The sequence below is a fragment of the Miscanthus floridulus genome, chromosome 17, assembly GCF_019320115.1.
Source record: "Miscanthus floridulus cultivar M001 chromosome 17, ASM1932011v1, whole genome shotgun sequence".
Classification (NCBI taxonomy): Eukaryota; Viridiplantae; Streptophyta; class Magnoliopsida; order Poales; family Poaceae; genus Miscanthus; species Miscanthus floridulus.
Window position 1 is genome coordinate 77,124,155 of NC_089596.1, and position 18,177 is coordinate 77,142,331.

Here is an 18,177-nt window from a genome sequence, read left to right on the forward strand (position 1 = left end):
GGCAGAGTATAAGAGGGAAAGAAGCCGTCGCGCCCGCAACTTCTCTCCACAGGTCGCGCCCCTCACCGCCGGGCTGCTCCTCCCGCCGGTCGTGCCCTGCCGCCTCCCGCCGGTTTGCTGCTCGAGCTCCCGCCGGCGGCTTCCCGTCCCCACCGGTACTGCTCCAGCCGTCCGCTCCCCTCCCTGTCGGGTGGCTGTCCGCCTGCATGACTGCACCAACCGGCCGCTGCCCTCCCCTGCTCGGCTGCAGGTAGCCAGGTACCCTGCCTTCCCGGCTTCCCCTGCTCGGCTGTTGCTGTCTACTCTACTCACTGCCTCCTCTGTCCTCTGAATGAATCTGAATGTATCATGTATGCCTGATCTGAAGATAGAGAGGCTGATCTATCCTCTGAATCTGAATGTATGCCTACTCTGATTCTCTGAATGTTAGATTGTTAGCTAATATGTTTACTCTGAATGCCAGCTGTCATTTGGTAATATTGTTGTCACTTGTTAATTGTTATTTGCTCTGAATGCCTAATTTGAATGCATGAATGCATGAATGTTACTCTGAATGCCTGAATGTAGGATGTGTGACTGATTGTTTTAGCTGATTTGCTACATGTATGTATTGCCTGAATGTTCACTGAACTCTGAATGTATTGTCACTGAAATCTAAATGTATGTATAGGATGTCAACAACAGAGGTTGCACCAGAAACTGAGGGAGCGAATCTCCTGAGAAGGAATTCGGATGATGTGGGATGGGAATATGGGGTTCTTGTTGATGCTAACAACAAGGACAAAGTGAAGTGCAAACTCTGTTACAAGGTGATGCAAGGAGGGATTTATCGGTTGAAGCAACATGTGGCCCATGAAGGAAAGAATGCGACGAAATGCAAGGCCAGAACACCGGAGGCTAAAGAGAAGTGCAAGAAAGCACTAGATGATGCAAAAAGGAAGAGGGAGGAGAAGACTGTTCGTGAGCTAGAACTTAGAGAGGAAGTGAATGTTTCTCGGGTTGGAGGTGGAGAGTCAGAGGAAGTCACTTGTATTGGAAGTTCAGAGTCTCACAAATTAGGACCGATTGACAAATGGACACATGCTATTGATCCTAAAGCAACCAAATCTGAATCTTTCACTCAACAGAAGCTGAACAAGGAGCTTTGGAAAGAAAGAACACATGAGGTGCATAAATATATTGCAAGATGCGTCTATACACATGGTAAGTTCCTATTCTGTATTTATATTTCAGAATTCATTAGATGCTATTATGGCTATACTGAACACTAATTAACCTTCTTGTTTTGTAACATTGGAAGCAATACCATTCAATGCATGTGACAATGATGAGTTCAAGCAAATGGTTGAAGCAATTGGGCAATTTGGGGCTGGACTTGAACCTCCAACTCAGTATGATCTGCGAGAGAGATTGCTGAAAGAAGAATATGCAAGAACCAAGAGTTTGCTGCAAGAACGTGAAGCCGAGAAGCTGAAGAATGGGTGTTCTATTATGACTGATGCTTGGTCAGATAGGAAGAGAAGCATAATGAACCTGTGCACTAATTGTGCTTATGGAACCAGTTTTATCAGCTCAAAAGGGATGTCAGATGTGTCACACACAAGTGAAGTCATCTTTGAACCAGTGGACAAAGCAATTGAAGACATTGGTCCAGATAATGTGGTGCAAGTAGTGACAGACAATGCCTCTAACAACATGGGAGCAAAGAAGCTATTGCTTGAGAAGAGACCTCAGATCTTTTGGACCTCTTGTGCAACTCACACAATCAACTTGATGCTCCAAGGAATTGGCAACATGGCTCAGTTCAAGAAGGTGATTGACCAAGCAAAGGCATTCACCATATTTGTCTATGGGCACACTAGAACATTGGAGTGCTTGAGATACTTCACAAAGGGGAAAGAGATAATAAGGCCAGGAGTGACTAGGTTTGCTTCAACCTTTCTCACTTTGAAGTTTGAACGGCATACAAGAGAAGAAGAACCAGTTAAGAAATTTGAAGGATGTGAAATCAACGAAAGGAAAAGATGCCACAGCAGTTATATTGAATCAAGCCTTTTGGAAGGATGTTGAGCTAACATTGACTGTTTTTGAGCCATCAAAGTTATCCGTTTGGTTGATGGGGATGTGAAGCCATCCATGGGTTTTGTTTATGGAGAACCACTAAAAGCAAAGAGAGAGATCAAAGAGGCCTTCGGCAATAATGAGTCCCGGTTCAAGGAGGTAATTGCTGTTATTGACAAGAAGATGAAAGGAAGACTTCATTCTCTATTGCATTTGACAGCTTATTTGCTGAATCCACACTATAGTTATAGTATCCCATCAATCTTTGATGAGTCCACAATAACAGAAGGATTTATCAGTTGTGTGGAGACTTTTTATTATCATGACGAGGATAAGCAAGATCAGGCTGCCAACATTGAACTTAAAAAGTTTCAGAATAGAGAAGGGTCATTTAACAAGAAGCTTGCAAGGACTTTTGAAAACTTTGATTACAACCCAGGTAGAGGTACTTGTTATTACAATAAATTTGATTACAACATGGTTGTTTGCTGTTTTCATCTAACAATAAATGGCTACTAACTAATAAAGGTGTTTTTCATTTATTTCAGCATCATGGTGGCGGCTGTATGGAACTGAAACACCAGCTTTACAGAAGATGGCTACAAGGATCCTATCTTTGACATCAAGCTCTTCTGGTTGTGAAAGAAATTGGAGCGGGTTTGAAGGGGTTAGTACCTGTCTACCTAAAAATTGCAGCAGCATTACAATTAAATTGCAGACCTGAAAATGCTCTTATTTCAAATTTATAGGTACACACTAAGAAGAGAAATAGGCTTACTATAGCCCGCCTGAATAAATTGGTCTATATTCAATTCAACTCCAAGTTGATTAATAGGAAAGAAAAGATCAAGTCAAAGAAGATCAGTGATGTTCTCTTGTCTAATGATACAACTGAAGCTCAAAGTTTTCTGCATGAGAATGGAGATGATTGTGCATCAGTTGTCTATAGAGATGAGGAAGATGAGATGGAAGGTACAGGGATACCTTGGTCTGTTATTGGAGATGCAGTGGGAGCAGAAGAACAACTTGAGCTGCGTAGAAGTGCAAGAGTGAGATAGCTTTATGAAGGAGAAGAATTTGACTCCGAAGAAGAACAGTTTGATGAAGATGAGGATGATTATGTGGAACCCTATTGAAGAAGAAAGATGATATGGTAGTGGGGCCTTTTTATCATGTCATGGTTTATCTTTCACGATGCATTCATGCATGTCTGAAACTTATGAGCTGTTGTTGTGTGACCGTGTTTTTCTTCTTTTGTAAGAACTATGTGGTCTCTGAACAAGACCTTTTATTTATGAATTGTGTTGTGCACTTGTACTGCTGTCATGTCCACTTGTTTGTGCTTTAAAATTTGTAATTACTAGCTGCCGATATGGTCTGTTCATGGATGGGAGATGGCTGAAATCATTCAGATAAGTGTCAACTTGCTATTTTCTATTTTTTTGAACTGCTTGCTGTCTATTTACAAACTGTCCATCCTTGTTGTAGGAATTAGGAACAAGTTGTCTATTGATTATTGAGCCTAAGCCAGTAAGCCACTAAGGTATGTCTACTGCCCTCTCTTTTATATACTGTATTCAGTTACTCTATGCTTCTATTTAACTAATTTATTCAGCATTTTCTGCTATATAATATATATATATATATATATATATATATATATATGTTGTGTGCTAAATTGGCAAAACGCCTAGAAAGATGCCTTGAAACGCCTAGGCGCTAGGCTATGGGTCAGCGCCTAGAAAGCGCCTAGCGCCTTCTTGAACTTTGATCCACCCTGCTTTGATTCTATAGCTAACGTTTGCATCAATATCTCCATCCCTCTATAGCATCGATTCCAGATACCGAAAGGTATCCTTCTTAGGCACTACTTGACCTTCCAAACTCACATCTCCTCCTCCTGTACAACTCCGCCAAAGTCGCATATCATGTATTCAGTTTTAGTTCTGCTCAATCTAAAACCTTTAGACTAAAGGATCTGCCGCCATAACTCTAGTTTCCTATTTACTCCCGTTTGGCTTTCGTCCACTAACACTACATCATCAGCGAACAACATACACCAAGGGATATCCCCTTGTATGTTCCTGGTAACCTCATCCATTACCAAGACAAGGAGATACAGGCTTAAGGCTGACCGTCGTCCAATTTTAATCGGGAAGTAATCTGTGTTCCCCTTGCATTATATGATATGAAAGAGCGAAAATGCGTTAGATCGTTAAACTTTTCCCAGATACTCAACTGGGTCCATAATCTCTCAAAGTGAGGATCTGGATCAACTTTTTAAGTGGCTCACTCCACATTGCACTCTGTATACAACTAGCCAAACAATCTCACAAGGAAAATATATGCTACGAAGTTTGGTTGGTTGCAATTGTCAGAAATATCATCGCTCTGCTAGAATGTACCACTGACAAAGTGGGTCTTTAATAGTCAGACAGCAGACCAGCTCCTAGCACCTAATCGGGGCCAAAGTCACAGGGAATGCTCCAAGCACCCATCATTGGGCTATGGGCTAGGATAAGTAAGCTAGGGATCAAGCCAGGATGGTGTAACCTAGCATTTAGGACTTACAAATGTTCAGAAGTTTTGCTAAAATATGCATGGTTAGCGGTCAGAGCATATGGTGGAGCAAAAACCAAAAGACATAATTCCCTTACAAGAGAGAGTTAGATGCACTCCATTAACTTATGCGGGGTTTCTGTTAGGCCCATCAACTCTAAAAGTTGATTTCTGGGTCCATAAACTTTATAAGTGGTTCATCGTAGGTCCATACCCCTTCGTTTGGCCCTTAGATCTGATATGGCATGTGGAGTCAGCAGCCAGCATGACATGAACTTTGCAATTAGCCCCTCCTCCCTCCCTTCCCCTTGCTCCATTCCCTGAGCGGCAGTGTGCAGCAGTGAGCGGCAAGCGGCACGAGCGTATGGGACAGTGGCACGCGATGAAGGCCCGGTGATGCAACATAGGGGCCGCAGGGGCGCACGGCAGAGACGCAACGGCGCATGTGTCCCATGAACCATCTCCTTCCTCTTCTTTCTTCCCCAAATCAACATAGGCACAAGTATGGCGTGGAGGGGCCGATTCGGCCAAGGGAGCACTCGGCGGTGGCAATGGATGGGACCACGAGCTACCAGCGCACCCGAGGGTGGTTTTAATTTGTCCGATGGAGGCCAGTAGCAGGTCGGCCACGAGCGTACCAATCGGGCGGTCGACGGCAGGTAGAAGGCAGATGGTGGGTCTGGCATAGACTTGCCCTAAATGCGTGTGCACTAGGACGATGGTACAACCGTAGCAGACTCAACCGCACACTCGTTGAAGCGGTGATGTCCTATACCGACAAGAATGGTAGCGCAAGCGAGCTCGACCATGGCAGGGCAGCTGCAGGATGATGGGCTAGGAGCTCCGACACGGTGTCTGTGCGTCCAACGAGCGCAAAGGGTAGAGGAGGCAGAGACGAACTCAGTAGAGCTCAATTCTAGGACAGAGCTGGAGCACAAGGCAAGGAACAGCGGCGGTAGTAGGAACTCGGTGACCGGTAATGGTGGTGGCAAGCACTGGAGCAGAGATAGAGCAGAGGCACAGATGACAGGCACGGTAGTGGGAGCTCGGTGACCGGTAGTGGTGGTGGTGAGCACTGGAGCAGATATAGAACAGAGGCACAGATGCCAGGCTTGAGGGAGTGGAAAGGAGGCCAGCACAGGCGGAGGATAAGCATGGGCTCAACAAATTTCATGCCATGCTGGCTGCAGACCACGTCAGATCTAAGGGCCAACCGAAAGGGTATGAACCTGTGGTGAACCACTTTAAAAGTTTATGGACCTGGAAATAGAATCTAAGGGTCAAACGAAGGGATATGGACCTGTGGTGAACCACTTTAAAAGTTTATGGATTCGAAAATCAACTTTTAGAGTTGATGGACAAACCCCAACATAAGTTAATGGACCTCCGGTGCATTTAACTCAAAAACAAAAGACAGAATTCTGTGCAACCAACATATGGGCTATTGAACCAACATATGGAGAATAGTTGTGTCGGTGTTTTCGGACCACCGACGAGTAAATTTGTATTTACGTGTCTGGCTCGGATGGTGTGCTCGGAAGACACAAGGATTTATACTGGTTCGGGCGAAACGTCCCTACGTTCAGTTCGCTGCTGCTCGTGTTACCGGCACTTGGTTTGCGGTAGAGGTTACAAACAGGCGAGAGAGGGAAAGGATCCCAAGTCTCTGGTGGAAGGAGTGAACGTGTGCTAAGAGCTCGATTGCCGCTCAGCCGTGTGCTCATGTCGTGCTCTTGTGTTTTTGATTCTCTGTCCGGATCCCCTGGTATGGGCGCCCTGCTTTCCCTTTTATAGACGAAGGGAAAGCGCGGGTTACAGCGGAGGAAAATAAGAAGAACGAGAGAGAAGGCTTCCAGGGTCGCCGTGTCCTTCTCCTTCATGCGGGTCCCGCCGATCCTGTAGATGTCAACAGGGACGGCTCCACGTCGCGGCCCTGTTCGTTACTGGCACCATGCGCAGGCGTAATCTGCCGGTCATGGCGTTCCACTCCGTCCCGACGAACGTCGTGGTGAACTGACGCGCCTGTCAGTGTCCGTACGAGGGTTAGGCAGAATACCACCGGCACGCCCAACACTGTTCTTGACGCGAATCCCCAGGTATGGCCCTTCATTGCCACGGGTTACATCGAGGCGTGCCAGTCTCTTCCCTGGTGTCAGAGTTTTGACCTAGGGCCATACGCTTGGACCTGGAGTGGTTGGCGGCCGTATGGGTCCCCGTCGGACGAGACGGAAACCGCGTCCTTAGGGTCGGGCAAGACGGAGCCCGCACCCAAGGGGTCGGGCGAGACGGAGCCCGTGGCCTTGAGCGAGACGGAGCCCGCACCCAAGGGGTCGGGCGAGACGGAGCCCGCGGCCTCGGGCGAGATGGAGCCTGCACCCAAGGGGTCGGGCGAGACGAAGCTCGTGGCTTTGAGCGAGACGGAGCCCGTGGCCTCGGGATCGGGCGAGACGGAGCCCGCAGCCTTGGGCGAGACAGAACCCACGTCCTTGGGATCGAGCGAGACGGAGCCCGTGGCCTTGGGCGAGACGGAGCCTGCACCCAAGGGGTCGGGCGAGACGGAGCCCACGGCCTCGAGGTCAGGCAAGACGGAGCCCGCGGCCTCGAGGTCGGGCGAGACGGAGAGCCTGCGGCCTTGGACGAGACAGAACCCGCGTCCTAGGGATCGGGCGAGAGCCCGCGGCCTCGAGGTCGGGCGAGACGGAGCCCGCGGCCTTGGGGTCGGGCGAGGCCTTTTAATATGTCTTGATCCATCCGGGGAAATCAACGTGGGCGCTAACTTCCTTGGTTTGGGTATTCCTAATATCGATACCCGACAAGCTGCGTAACTTCAATTACTTGGCGGAGCAATTGGAATGTGTGTGGTACCAGAGGTACCTCGAATACAGCAGCACCCTGGGTGTGTTGTTGACAATCACAGTGGTGAAGATGCAATGCAGATAAGGGCAGAGCAAGGGACTTGGCACATGCAGACACCAGTAACATGAAGCCCGCATATTTGGAAAATCTGTCCATGTCTAGGATGGACTGGATAAGGAAGGTATGTGGTGCCAGCAAACTCACTATGGTTTTGCCCTAAACATATTATGATCTTTGCATCCCCAGTCCCCACATATAGTTCCCATCAACAGAGAAGCAAGGGAACTAATTTGATAAAGTTATACATTGTGTGGATTTTGTAAAAGAGCAAGAAAAAATCTGTGGTGTTTTTATTTCACTGCCTCCACTGATTCTCTAGAGTAGAAAACAGTAAAGTACCTCATAAACATTAAAAAATACGCTATATTAAAAATAAAAATTAAACCTGGGCAAGCCTGCCAAGTGCAAAAGCAGACATCTCCCGGAGTTGGACATCAGCTGACTGTAGCATTTCAATTAGTGGACGGACTGCACCCCTTTGCACAATATGGACCTGTAAACAAACATATATATTAATCTATCAAGTTCAGAAACGAATTAACTGGAGAATACATCTTATATCTCTTTGCTTTTGTGTCATTCCTAGATAATGAGATTTATCATTCTAGATTTCCTTATACTGAACATTATATTCAATTGTTGAGTTCATTCTTTTTCTACCTTCTGCATCTCTCCACTCAAAGAACAGACAACAAGTGGTCCCCATGGTTGTCCTCTCTCCCATCTCCCAAGGAAACAACAACAACAACAACATAGCCTTTCAGTCCCAAGCAAGTTGGGGTAGGCTACCTCTGCAACAAATAAACTAACTTCTAAAAAAAACTTAAATCTTATCAATGATTTATTGGTAGGGGAGGGCTTAGGGTGTGGTGTAAGCCAGGAGTGGTGGAGCAATTGAAATGCGTGTGGTAGCCAACACTTTCTTTAGAAAGAGAGAATCTCATCTAGTGACCTTCAGTAGCGGACAACACTGTAGTCAGATTGACTTTGTCCTCGCAAGAAGAAAGGACAAACGAGCATGCTTGGATTGCAAGGTGATACCAGGGGAGTGTGTTGTTTCTCAACATAAGCTTTTGGTGGCAGATTTTCGTTTTCAGGTGCGTGCCCGTAGGGATAAACAAGCTAAGATTGAAAGAACAAAGTGGTGGAAACTGAAAGGGGAGACGTCAGAGGTATTTAGGGAAAGGGTTATCAAAGAGGGCTCTTGGAAGGAAGAAGACGACATAAACAATATGTGGGACAAGATGGCAACCAACATTCGGAAGGTAGCCTCAGAGGTGTGTGGAGTAACCAAAGGAAGGGGACGCGAGGCTAAAGATACTTGGTGGTGGAACGAGGAAGTCCAAAGGGCTATTAAGGAGAAGAAAGAATGCTATAGACGCTTGTACCATGACAAGAGTGTGGACAACATAGAGAAGTACAAGGTGGCAAAGAAGACTGCAAAGCGAGTTGTAAGTGTGGCAAAGGGTAGAACATACGAGGATCTTTACCAACATTTGAATACGAAGGAAGGAGAGAAGGACATTTATAGGATGGCTAGGGTTCGTGAGAGAAAGACACGGGACTTCAACCAAGTTAAGTGCATTAAGGATGAAAGGGAGCATCTCTTGGTAAAGGAGGATGAGATCCAACATCGATGGCAAGAGTATTTTGACAAATTGTTCAATGGTGAGAATATGGACACAACCTTTCAGTTGGATGACTCTTTTGATGACACCAATAGGCGCTTTGTGCGGAGAATCCAAGAATCTGAGGTCAGAGAGGCGTTGAAAAGGATGAAAGGAGGTAAGGCGATGGGACCGGATGGTATCCCAATCGAGGTGTGGAGATGCCTCGGGGACATAGCTGTAGTATGGTTGACCAAGTTGTTCAACCATATTTTTTGATCGAACAAGATGCCTGATGAGTGGAGGAGAAGTATATTGGTACCGATCTACAAGAATAAAGGAGATATTCAAAGTTGTACAAATTACCGGGGAATTAAGTTGATGAGCCATACTATGAAGCTATGGAGAGAGTTATCGAGCATCGCTTGAGAGCAATAACGCGGGTCTCTATGAACCAATTTGGTTTCATGCCCGGAAGGTCAACCATGGAGGCAATTTTCTTAATAAGACAAGTTATGGAGCGGTATAGGGAGAAGAAGAAGGACCTACACATGGTTTTTATTGACTTGGAGAAGGCTTATGATAAAATACCAAGGAATGTTATGTGGTGGGCTTTGGACAAACATAAAGTCCCAACGAAGTACGTCGGGCTCATTAAGGACATGTACAACAATGTTGTGACTAGAGTTCGAACAAGTGACGGAGACACAGATGACTTTCCGATTAGGATAGGACTACATCAAGGGTCAGCTTTGAGCCCTTATTTGTTTGCTTTAGTGATGGATGAGGTCACAAGGGACATACAAGGGGACATCCCTTGGTGTATGCTTTTCGCGGACGATGTAGTGCTAGTTGATGAAAGCCGGACAGGAGTGAATCAGAAACTGGAGTTATGGCGGGAGACTTTGGAGTCCAAAGGTTTTAGACTTAGTAGAACTAAAACTGAGTATATGAGATGTGACTTCGGCACTACTACTCGGGAGGAGGAAGATGTTAGTTTGGAAGGTCAAGTAGTGCCTAGGATGGATACCTTTCGATATTTAGGATCAATGCTACAGAGGGACGGGGATATTGATGAAGATGTTAGCCATAGAATCAAAGCAGGGTGGATGAAGTGGCGGCAAGCGTCTGGTGTCCTATGTGACAAAAGGGTACCACAGAAGCTAAAAGGCAAGTTTTATAGGACGGCGATTAGACCTGCTATGTTGTATGGTGCAGAATGTTGGCCTACGAAAAGACGACATATTCAACAGCTAAGTGTCGTGGAAATGCGTATGTTGCGTTGGATTTGCGGGCATACAAGAAGGGATCGAGTTCGGAACGATGATATACGTGAGAGATTAGGGGTAGCGCCAATTGAAGAAAAGCTTGTCCAACACCGGTTGAGATGGTTTGGACATGTGCAACGGAGACCTCCAGATGCACCGGTGCGTAGTGGAATCCTAAGTCAGGATAGTAACGTGAAGAGAGGCAGAGGAAGACCGAAGTTGACTTGGGTAGAGGCAATAAAAGGAGACTTGAAAGGATGGAATATACCCAAAGACTTAGCCTTAGATAGGAGTGCTTGGAAGACAGCTATTCACGTGCCTGAACCTTGATTGTTTCTGTTGGGTTTCAACTCTAGCCTACCCCAACTTGTTTGGGACTTAAAGGCTTTGTTGTTGTTGTTGTTGTTGTTGTTGTTGTGGTAGCCGAGCTAGGTTCAGCTTGAGCATAGAACCCAGGGTGTGTTGTTGCCAAGCACAGTGATGAAGACGCAATGCAGGTAAGGGCAGAGCTGGGACTTGGCACGTGCAGACACCGGAAACATGAGCTGGGACTAGATAAGGAAGATAAGTGTGCCAGCACCGGATAGGGCAGTTGCATAGGCTGCCATATGGCACACCAATCTGGATTCGTGATTGTGTGGCACCCAGATCAGACCAAGAATAAGAGATGCAGAGACATAGTTAGAAAAGAGCAACAAGGAGAATAAGTGAGGTCATGCATGGACTGGCCAGCAGCATGTAGGCCTAGGCCTTCCCCAACGCTGCTTTTTTACTAGTAGCCCCAGAGGCCATGTAGGATCGGATAAAAAAAGTAGGTGCTCTGCACTTGTCATAGTGGCTTGCAGAAGCTACATATGCTTGGGGAGAGAGAAGGTGGTCCATGCTAAAAAAGAAGAGGGAGAGGAAATAAAGGTGAGGCATGATGAAAGGAAAAAGTTTCTTTGTAAACCACAAGTAGTGATAGTTTGCATTGTGTGAATACTAGTCCCAACATTCCCTAGTCTATGTGGATCACTTTATTTGTACTAGAACCACTAAGAGTGTTAGCCTCCATTGATGGTGCCCTGGCATCATGTCAAAAGGCGCCAGACGGTCCCAGCAACGACAATCTGTCACACCTGATGTGCTTGGCCAGAAATGGGGTTTACTACTTATTTCACTTCTATCCCAACATACAGTGCACATAAATTAAATGTTACATATGTAAATCACCAGTACTCCTGAAAAAGAGAGAATTGCACCACTAGCCCTTAAAGTTGTGTTGTTGTCTCACTCACCAACTTCCCTCAACAAGCAAATTACTTTGCTAGCCCCCCTAAACTTCAGGTCTGTTTGCAACATTGGCCCAAATCACCTTAACATAACAAATTGTGTTGACATGAGCATTAAACATGGGACCTGCTCTCCATGGCATGTTGACACAGGTTTTGGCCTATAACCTTAAGACATGTGCAATATACATTCCAATCACAAATAAAGAACATGGGTGGTTAAATCCCATCAAATTATGGAACAATAATACAAAATAAATACTTCTTGAAAAAGAAGGGGATTGATAGTCTAATATTAGCCAAATATACATGGTATTGAAAGTCACATTCATAAATAATGCCTATCTACAATAAGGCCTGTTCACAAGAAGACACGGCTACCAGTTGAGTACGCCATAAATAATGACACGTACGAAAACAAAATATTTTGTTCACTGGTCAAATAATTAGTCAATTTGATGGCATCATCTACATATCCATGTCAGTGATGTATTGATCAATGGAAAAGAAAAGGGAAGGAGGCGACGATAAAAGAAAATAAACAGTCCAGTATAATAGCCCATGTTTGATGCCACATCAGCACCATCAATTAAACTAGGTAGCTAATGGTAATTTGGGCCGATGCCACAATGGGTCCAAAGTTAGAAGGGTTCACAATGTAAGTTACAAATTGAGGGGTGTGCGAGAGAACCATGCAAATTCAGGGATTAGTGGTGCGATTCTCTCTTTAGTTTTGACTAACCTACCAGTGGATTTGCAAAATTTACTGAAGACTTGTAAACAATAAGTATTCCATATTTATTAAGCACCTTGCAATCCGAGTCGGCCGAAGCAAATTGCCCTAGCAACAAAGCAGCCTCTCTTTGGCTTTCTGTACAACATGAGCTGAAAAAAATAAAGAAAGCAATGTTTCATATATCAAGCAGATATTCTTGAGGTGAGTTGCCGGTGTAGAGCAAATCATAGAGCACCCTTTAAAACTTAAATAACAATGACAAAGAACCTTCTCATTTGAATAAGATGGTATTCTAGAATACAAGATGAGAAAGGAGCCAGTAGCTTGGTTGGTACAGTTTCCCAACAAGAAGGCCACCCACCCAAAATTCCAGTCCCTCACCAAATGTGGATACCTCACTGAACCAGTTTCAGCGAGTTTTTTGGACAACCGGGGTTCAATACTCTTTAAGACAAAGCCATGGTCGAGTGTTTACAACAACAACAAAGCCTTTAAGTCCAAAACAAGTTAGGGTAGGCTAGAGTTGAAACCCAGCAGAGGCACGTGAATAGTTATTTTCCAAGCACTCCTATCTAAGGCTAAGTCTTTGGGTATATTCCATCCTTTCAAGTCTCCTTTTATTGCCTCTACCTAAGTCAACTTCAGCCTTCCTCTGCCTCTCTTCACGTTACTATCCTGGCTTAGAATTCCACTACGCACCGGTGCCTCTGGAGGTCTCCGTTGGACATGTCCAAACCATCTCAACCGGTATTGGACAAGCTTTTCTTCAATTGGTACTACCCCTAATCTATCACGTATATCATCGTTCCGAACTCGATCCCTTCTTATATGACTGCAAATCCAACGCAACATACGCATTTCCGCGACACTTATCTGTTGAACATATCGTCTTTTCGTAGGCCAACATTCTGCACCATACAACATAGCAGGTCTAATCGCCGTCCTATAAAACTTACCTTTTAGCTTCTGTGGTATCCTTTTATCACATAGGACACCAGATGCTTGGCGCCACTTCATCCACCCTGCTTTGATTCTATGGCAAACATCTTCATCAATATCCCCGTCTCTCTGTAGCATTGATCCTAAATATCGAAAGGTATCCTTCTTAGGCACTACTTGACCTTCCAAACTAATATCTTCCTCCTCCCGAGTAGTAATGCCGAAGTCACATCTCATATACTCAGTTTTAGTTCTACTGAGTCTAAAACCTTTAGACTCCAAAGTCTCCCGCCATAACTCCAGTTTCTGATTCACTCCTGTCCGACTTTCATCAACTAGCACTACATCGTCTGCGAAAAGCATACACCAAGGGATGTCCCCTTGTATGCCCCTTGTGACCTCATCCATCACTAAGGCAAACAGATAAGGACTCAAAGCTGACCCTTGATGTAACCCTATCATAATCGGGAAGTCATCCGTGTCTCCATCACTTGGTCGAACACTAGTCACAACATTGTTGTACATGTCCTTAATGAGCCTGACATACTTCGTTGGGACTTTATGTTTGTCCAAAGCCCACCACATAACATTCCTTGGTATTTTATCATAAGCCTTCTCCAAGTTAATAAAAACCATGTGTAGGTCCTTCTTCTTCTCCCTATACCGCTCCATAACTTGTCTTATTAAGAAAATAGCTTCCATGGTTGACCTTCCGGGCATGAAACCAAATTGGTTCATAGAGACCCACGTTATTGCTCTCAAGCGATGCTCGATAACTCTCTCCCATAGCTTCATAGTATGGCTCATCAACTTAATTCCCCGATAATTAGTACAACTTTGAATATCTCCTTTATTCTTGTAGATCGGTACCAATATACTTCTTCTCCACTCGTCAGGCATCTTGTTCAATCGAAAAATATGGTTAAACAGCTTGGTTAGCCATACTATAGCTATGTCCCCAAGGCATCTCCACACCTCGATTGGGATACCATGGTCGAGTGTTTCTCTAGAATAATATAAAAATGACAAGGAACTGAATAGGAGGACTAGGAATGGCCTAGCCTACGCTCGAATATAATAATTAGCATTGTTTTGGTTGGCTTAATCATTAAAGCTTCATGCACATTGGTGTCCTCAAAATGAGAGCATCTCCAACAGATTACTTATCTCATCCCTGATACTAAAAATATGCAATTCAAGGGATTGTGGTTGCTCCAACAGATTACTCAACCTATCTCCAATACCTAAAAGTTTTAAGTAACTACTTAAAATCCCTATCCACTCCCTCTCCCCTATCAACTTTAAAAGTACTGGTAATATGTTGGGAGAGGAGATGAGCTACACTACTAATAATACATAATAGATCACTTATATAGACTTTTAGGGGATGCAGGATAAGTAATCTGTGGGAGATGCTCTAATAGAACATTTGTAAGGCATGCTCAAGCTCAACAGAGCATGCATTATATATCTATACCTAATACTCCATCCGTCCAAAAAAGAATGTATATTCTAGATTTGAAACAGGTCAAATTTTCTTAAGTTTAACTAAATTTAAAGAAAATAGTATCAACATTTATGTTTCCATTTGAAGGGCGGGCCTAGTGCAAGCGGTAGAGTCTTACCGCCTGTGACAGGAAGGTCCCGGGTTCGAGTTGCGGTCTCCTCGCATTGCACAGGCGAGGGTAAGGCTTGCTACTAACACCCTTCCCCAGACCCCGCACAGAGCGGGAGCTCTCTGCACTGGGTGCGCCCTATTTATGTTTCTATTTAGGTTTACTATAAAAATATATTTTATAGTTAATCTAACGATACATATTTTGTATCATAAATGTTAGTATTTTTTTAGTACAGATTTGGTCAAACTTTACATTGTTTGACTCCTAGGGAAGAGAGAATTACATTCTTTTTGGACAGTGGGAGTATTAAAGAGTAAAAGTTTCTCTCCTCAGGATTTTGTCCATCAGCCAAGCCCATTCATACATTCATCGCCCCACCAGCGGTCCCTCCGCATGAACGTATGTTCGCTCGTCTCATCCAATGATGCACCCTGACTTTCGTCCAACTGTTCAAAACCCCGCCCTTGGCTCACACCTCCGCCTGCCTGCCTGCTACACCTCCTTCGACACGGCCATTGGCCCCACGACGGTCATGAAGCATGCCTGTCCCGTGGGAGGAGATCTGGAGAACACCTATGAGAAGACGGCACCGGCTCCGTGGTCAAGTGTAGAGCTTCTTAGCATGCCCCTCGCCTTCCTTGTGACAGCGCAGTATTGGAAGTTCCGTCCTCCCCCTCCAACCTGGGATACCAGATCCAGGCATCCGGCGTGTCGTGGTGCAGGCCCATGGGCCATGGAGTCCATGGCCTTTAGAGGTTTGACTTCCTCCATGATCAACGCGTGGTGTTGAGTCTAGTCGTGGGCAGCACGGCCGAGCTGCTAACCCACTCCCACGGAACCTGATGGCAAGGTCTGCAATTCTTCTCCTTTTCTATCTGTGTTTCTTCATATTCACATCTTATTCAATTATTGAACATTGGCCTCAATAAATGTGTGTTTATTGGCATCAATAAATATGTGTGTTGTGTTGTGAAGTATTAGTGGATTGCCCACCTCTTCCCAATCGCTTAAGCTTTTGGGTTCACTTGGTTGGTGCATGAAACTAACATGGTATCAAAGCCAGAGGTCTCGAGTTCGAGTCCTCGTAGAGGCATCTTTTAAGTCCTCCGCTCCCTCCTTTATTTCCACGTTTGCGCCTTGTTCTGGCTGCACGTGAGTGGGAGTGCTGTGAAGTATTAGTGGATTGCCCACCTCTTCCCAATCGCTTAAGCTTTTGGGTTCACTTGGTTGGTGCGTGAAACCTAACATGTTGCTCAATGAACTAGCCACCATATCGATGCTAATTGAGTTGAATCAGCCCACAAGCAACTCCCATGCCCGAGAAACATTATGGAACTCTCTTCTGGTTGTTTGGGCATGCAACAGTTTAACGACTAACTAATGTACAAGGAAGTCAATCTAACCCACACTAACTGAACAGTTTTTAGCTTCAGAGGAAAAAAGAGTGGCCAATGGTCCATATGTCCTATATTTTAAAAAGGGTCATGTATCCTAGATGATACATATATCCTATATTTTAGAAGGGGCATGTTTCCTAGATTTTAGAAGTAGGTCCAGCGTAAGTGCATGGAAATTCTTGATGGTTCTGCTACTATAACAACAACAACAAAGCCTTTAAGTCCTAAACAAGTTGGGATAGGCTAGAGTTGAAACCCAGCAGAAGCAATCAAGGTTCAGACACGTGAATAGTTATTTTCGAAGCACTCCTATCTAAGGCTAAGTCTTTGGGTATATTCCATCCTTTCAAGTCTCCTTTTATTGCCTCTACCTAAGTCAACTTCGGTCTTCCTCTGCCTCTCTTCACGTTACTATCCTGGCTTAGGATTCCACTACGCACAGGTGCCTCTGGAGGTCTCCGTTGGACATGTCCAAACCATCTCAACCGGTGTTGGACAAGCTTTTCTTCAATTGGTGCTACCCCTAATCTATCACGTATATCATCGTTCCGAACTCGATCCCTTCTTATATGACCGTAAATCCAACGCAACATACGCATTTCCGCGACACTTATCTGTTGAACATGTCGTCTTTTCGTAGGCCAACATTCTACACCATACAACATAGCAGGTCTAATCGCCGTCCTATAAAACTTACCTTTTAGCTTCTGTGGTACCCTTTTGTCACATAGGACACCAGATGCTTGGCGCCACTTCATCCACCCTGCTTTGATTCTATGGCTAACATCATCATCAATATCCCCGTCTCTCTGTAGCATTGATCCTAAATATCGAAAGGTATCCTTCCTAGGCACTACTTGACCTTCCAAACTAATATCTTGCTCCTCCCGGGTAGTAGTGCCGAAGTCACATCTCATATACTCAGTTTTAGTTCTACTGAGTCTAAAACCTTTGGACTCCAAAGTCTCCCGCCATAACTCCAGTTTCTAATTCACTCATGTCCGATTTTCATCAACTAGCACTACATCATCTGCGAAAAGCATACACCAGAGGATGTCTCCTTGTATGTCCCTTGTGACCTCATCCATCACTAAGGTAAATAGATAAGGGCTCAAAGCTGACCCTTGATGTAGTCCTATCCTAATCGGGAAGTCATCCATGTCTTCATCACTTGTTCGAACACTAGTTACAACATTGTTGTACATGTACTTAATGAGCCCGACGTACTTTGTTGGGACTTTATGTTTGTCCAAAGCCCACCACATAACATTCCTTGGTATTTTGTCATAAGCCTTCACCAAGTCAAAAAAAAATCATGTGGTCCTTCTTCTTCTCCCTATACCGCTCCATAACTTGTCTTATTAAGAAAATTGCTTCCATGGTTGACCTACCGGGCATGAAACCAAATTGGTTCATAGACCCGAGTTATTGCTCTCAAGCGATGCTCGATAACTCTCTCCCATAGCTTCGTAGTATGGCTCATCAACTTAATTCCCCGGTAATTAGTACAACTTTGAATATCCCCTTTATTCTTGTAGATCGGTACCAATATACTTCTCCACTCGTCAGGCATCTTGTTCGATCGAAAAATATGGTTGAACAGCTTGGTTAGCCATACTATAGCTATATCCCCGAGGCATCTCCACACCTCGATTGGGATACCATCCCGTTCCATCGCCTTACCTCCTTTCATCCTTTTCAACGCCTCTCTGACCTCAGATTCTTGGATTCTCCACACAAAGCGCCTATTGGTGTCATCAAAAGAGTCATCCAACTGAAACGTTGTGTCCGTCTTCTCACCATT

General features: G+C 44.9%; 2 protein-coding genes and 1 pseudogene across 3 annotated transcripts in view; 2 read left to right on the forward strand and 1 right to left on the reverse strand.

Annotated features, from left to right (window-relative positions):
- Positions 1 to 18,177, reverse strand: part of LOC136517347 (ARM REPEAT PROTEIN INTERACTING WITH ABF2-like) — a 30,549-nt gene that overhangs the window by 6,906 nt on the left and 5,466 nt on the right. For both annotated transcript variants that reach the window (XM_066510897.1, XM_066510896.1), the window contains exons 7-8: positions 12,492 to 12,567; positions 7,922 to 8,029 (exon numbers count right to left, since the gene is read on the reverse strand). In XM_066510897.1, the coding sequence (XP_066366994.1) occupies positions 7,922 to 8,029; positions 12,492 to 12,567 (184 nt within the window). The remainder of the gene's footprint in view (positions 1 to 7,921; positions 8,030 to 12,491; positions 12,568 to 18,177) is intronic.
- Positions 291 to 1,306, forward strand: LOC136517349 (uncharacterized). The gene has a single exon (XM_066510898.1). The coding sequence runs from the start codon at positions 663 to 665 to the stop codon at positions 1,269 to 1,271; it is 609 nt and encodes a 202-aa protein (XP_066366995.1). The 5' UTR covers positions 291 to 662; the 3' UTR covers positions 1,272 to 1,306.
- Positions 1,342 to 3,197, forward strand: LOC136517348 (uncharacterized; annotated as a pseudogene).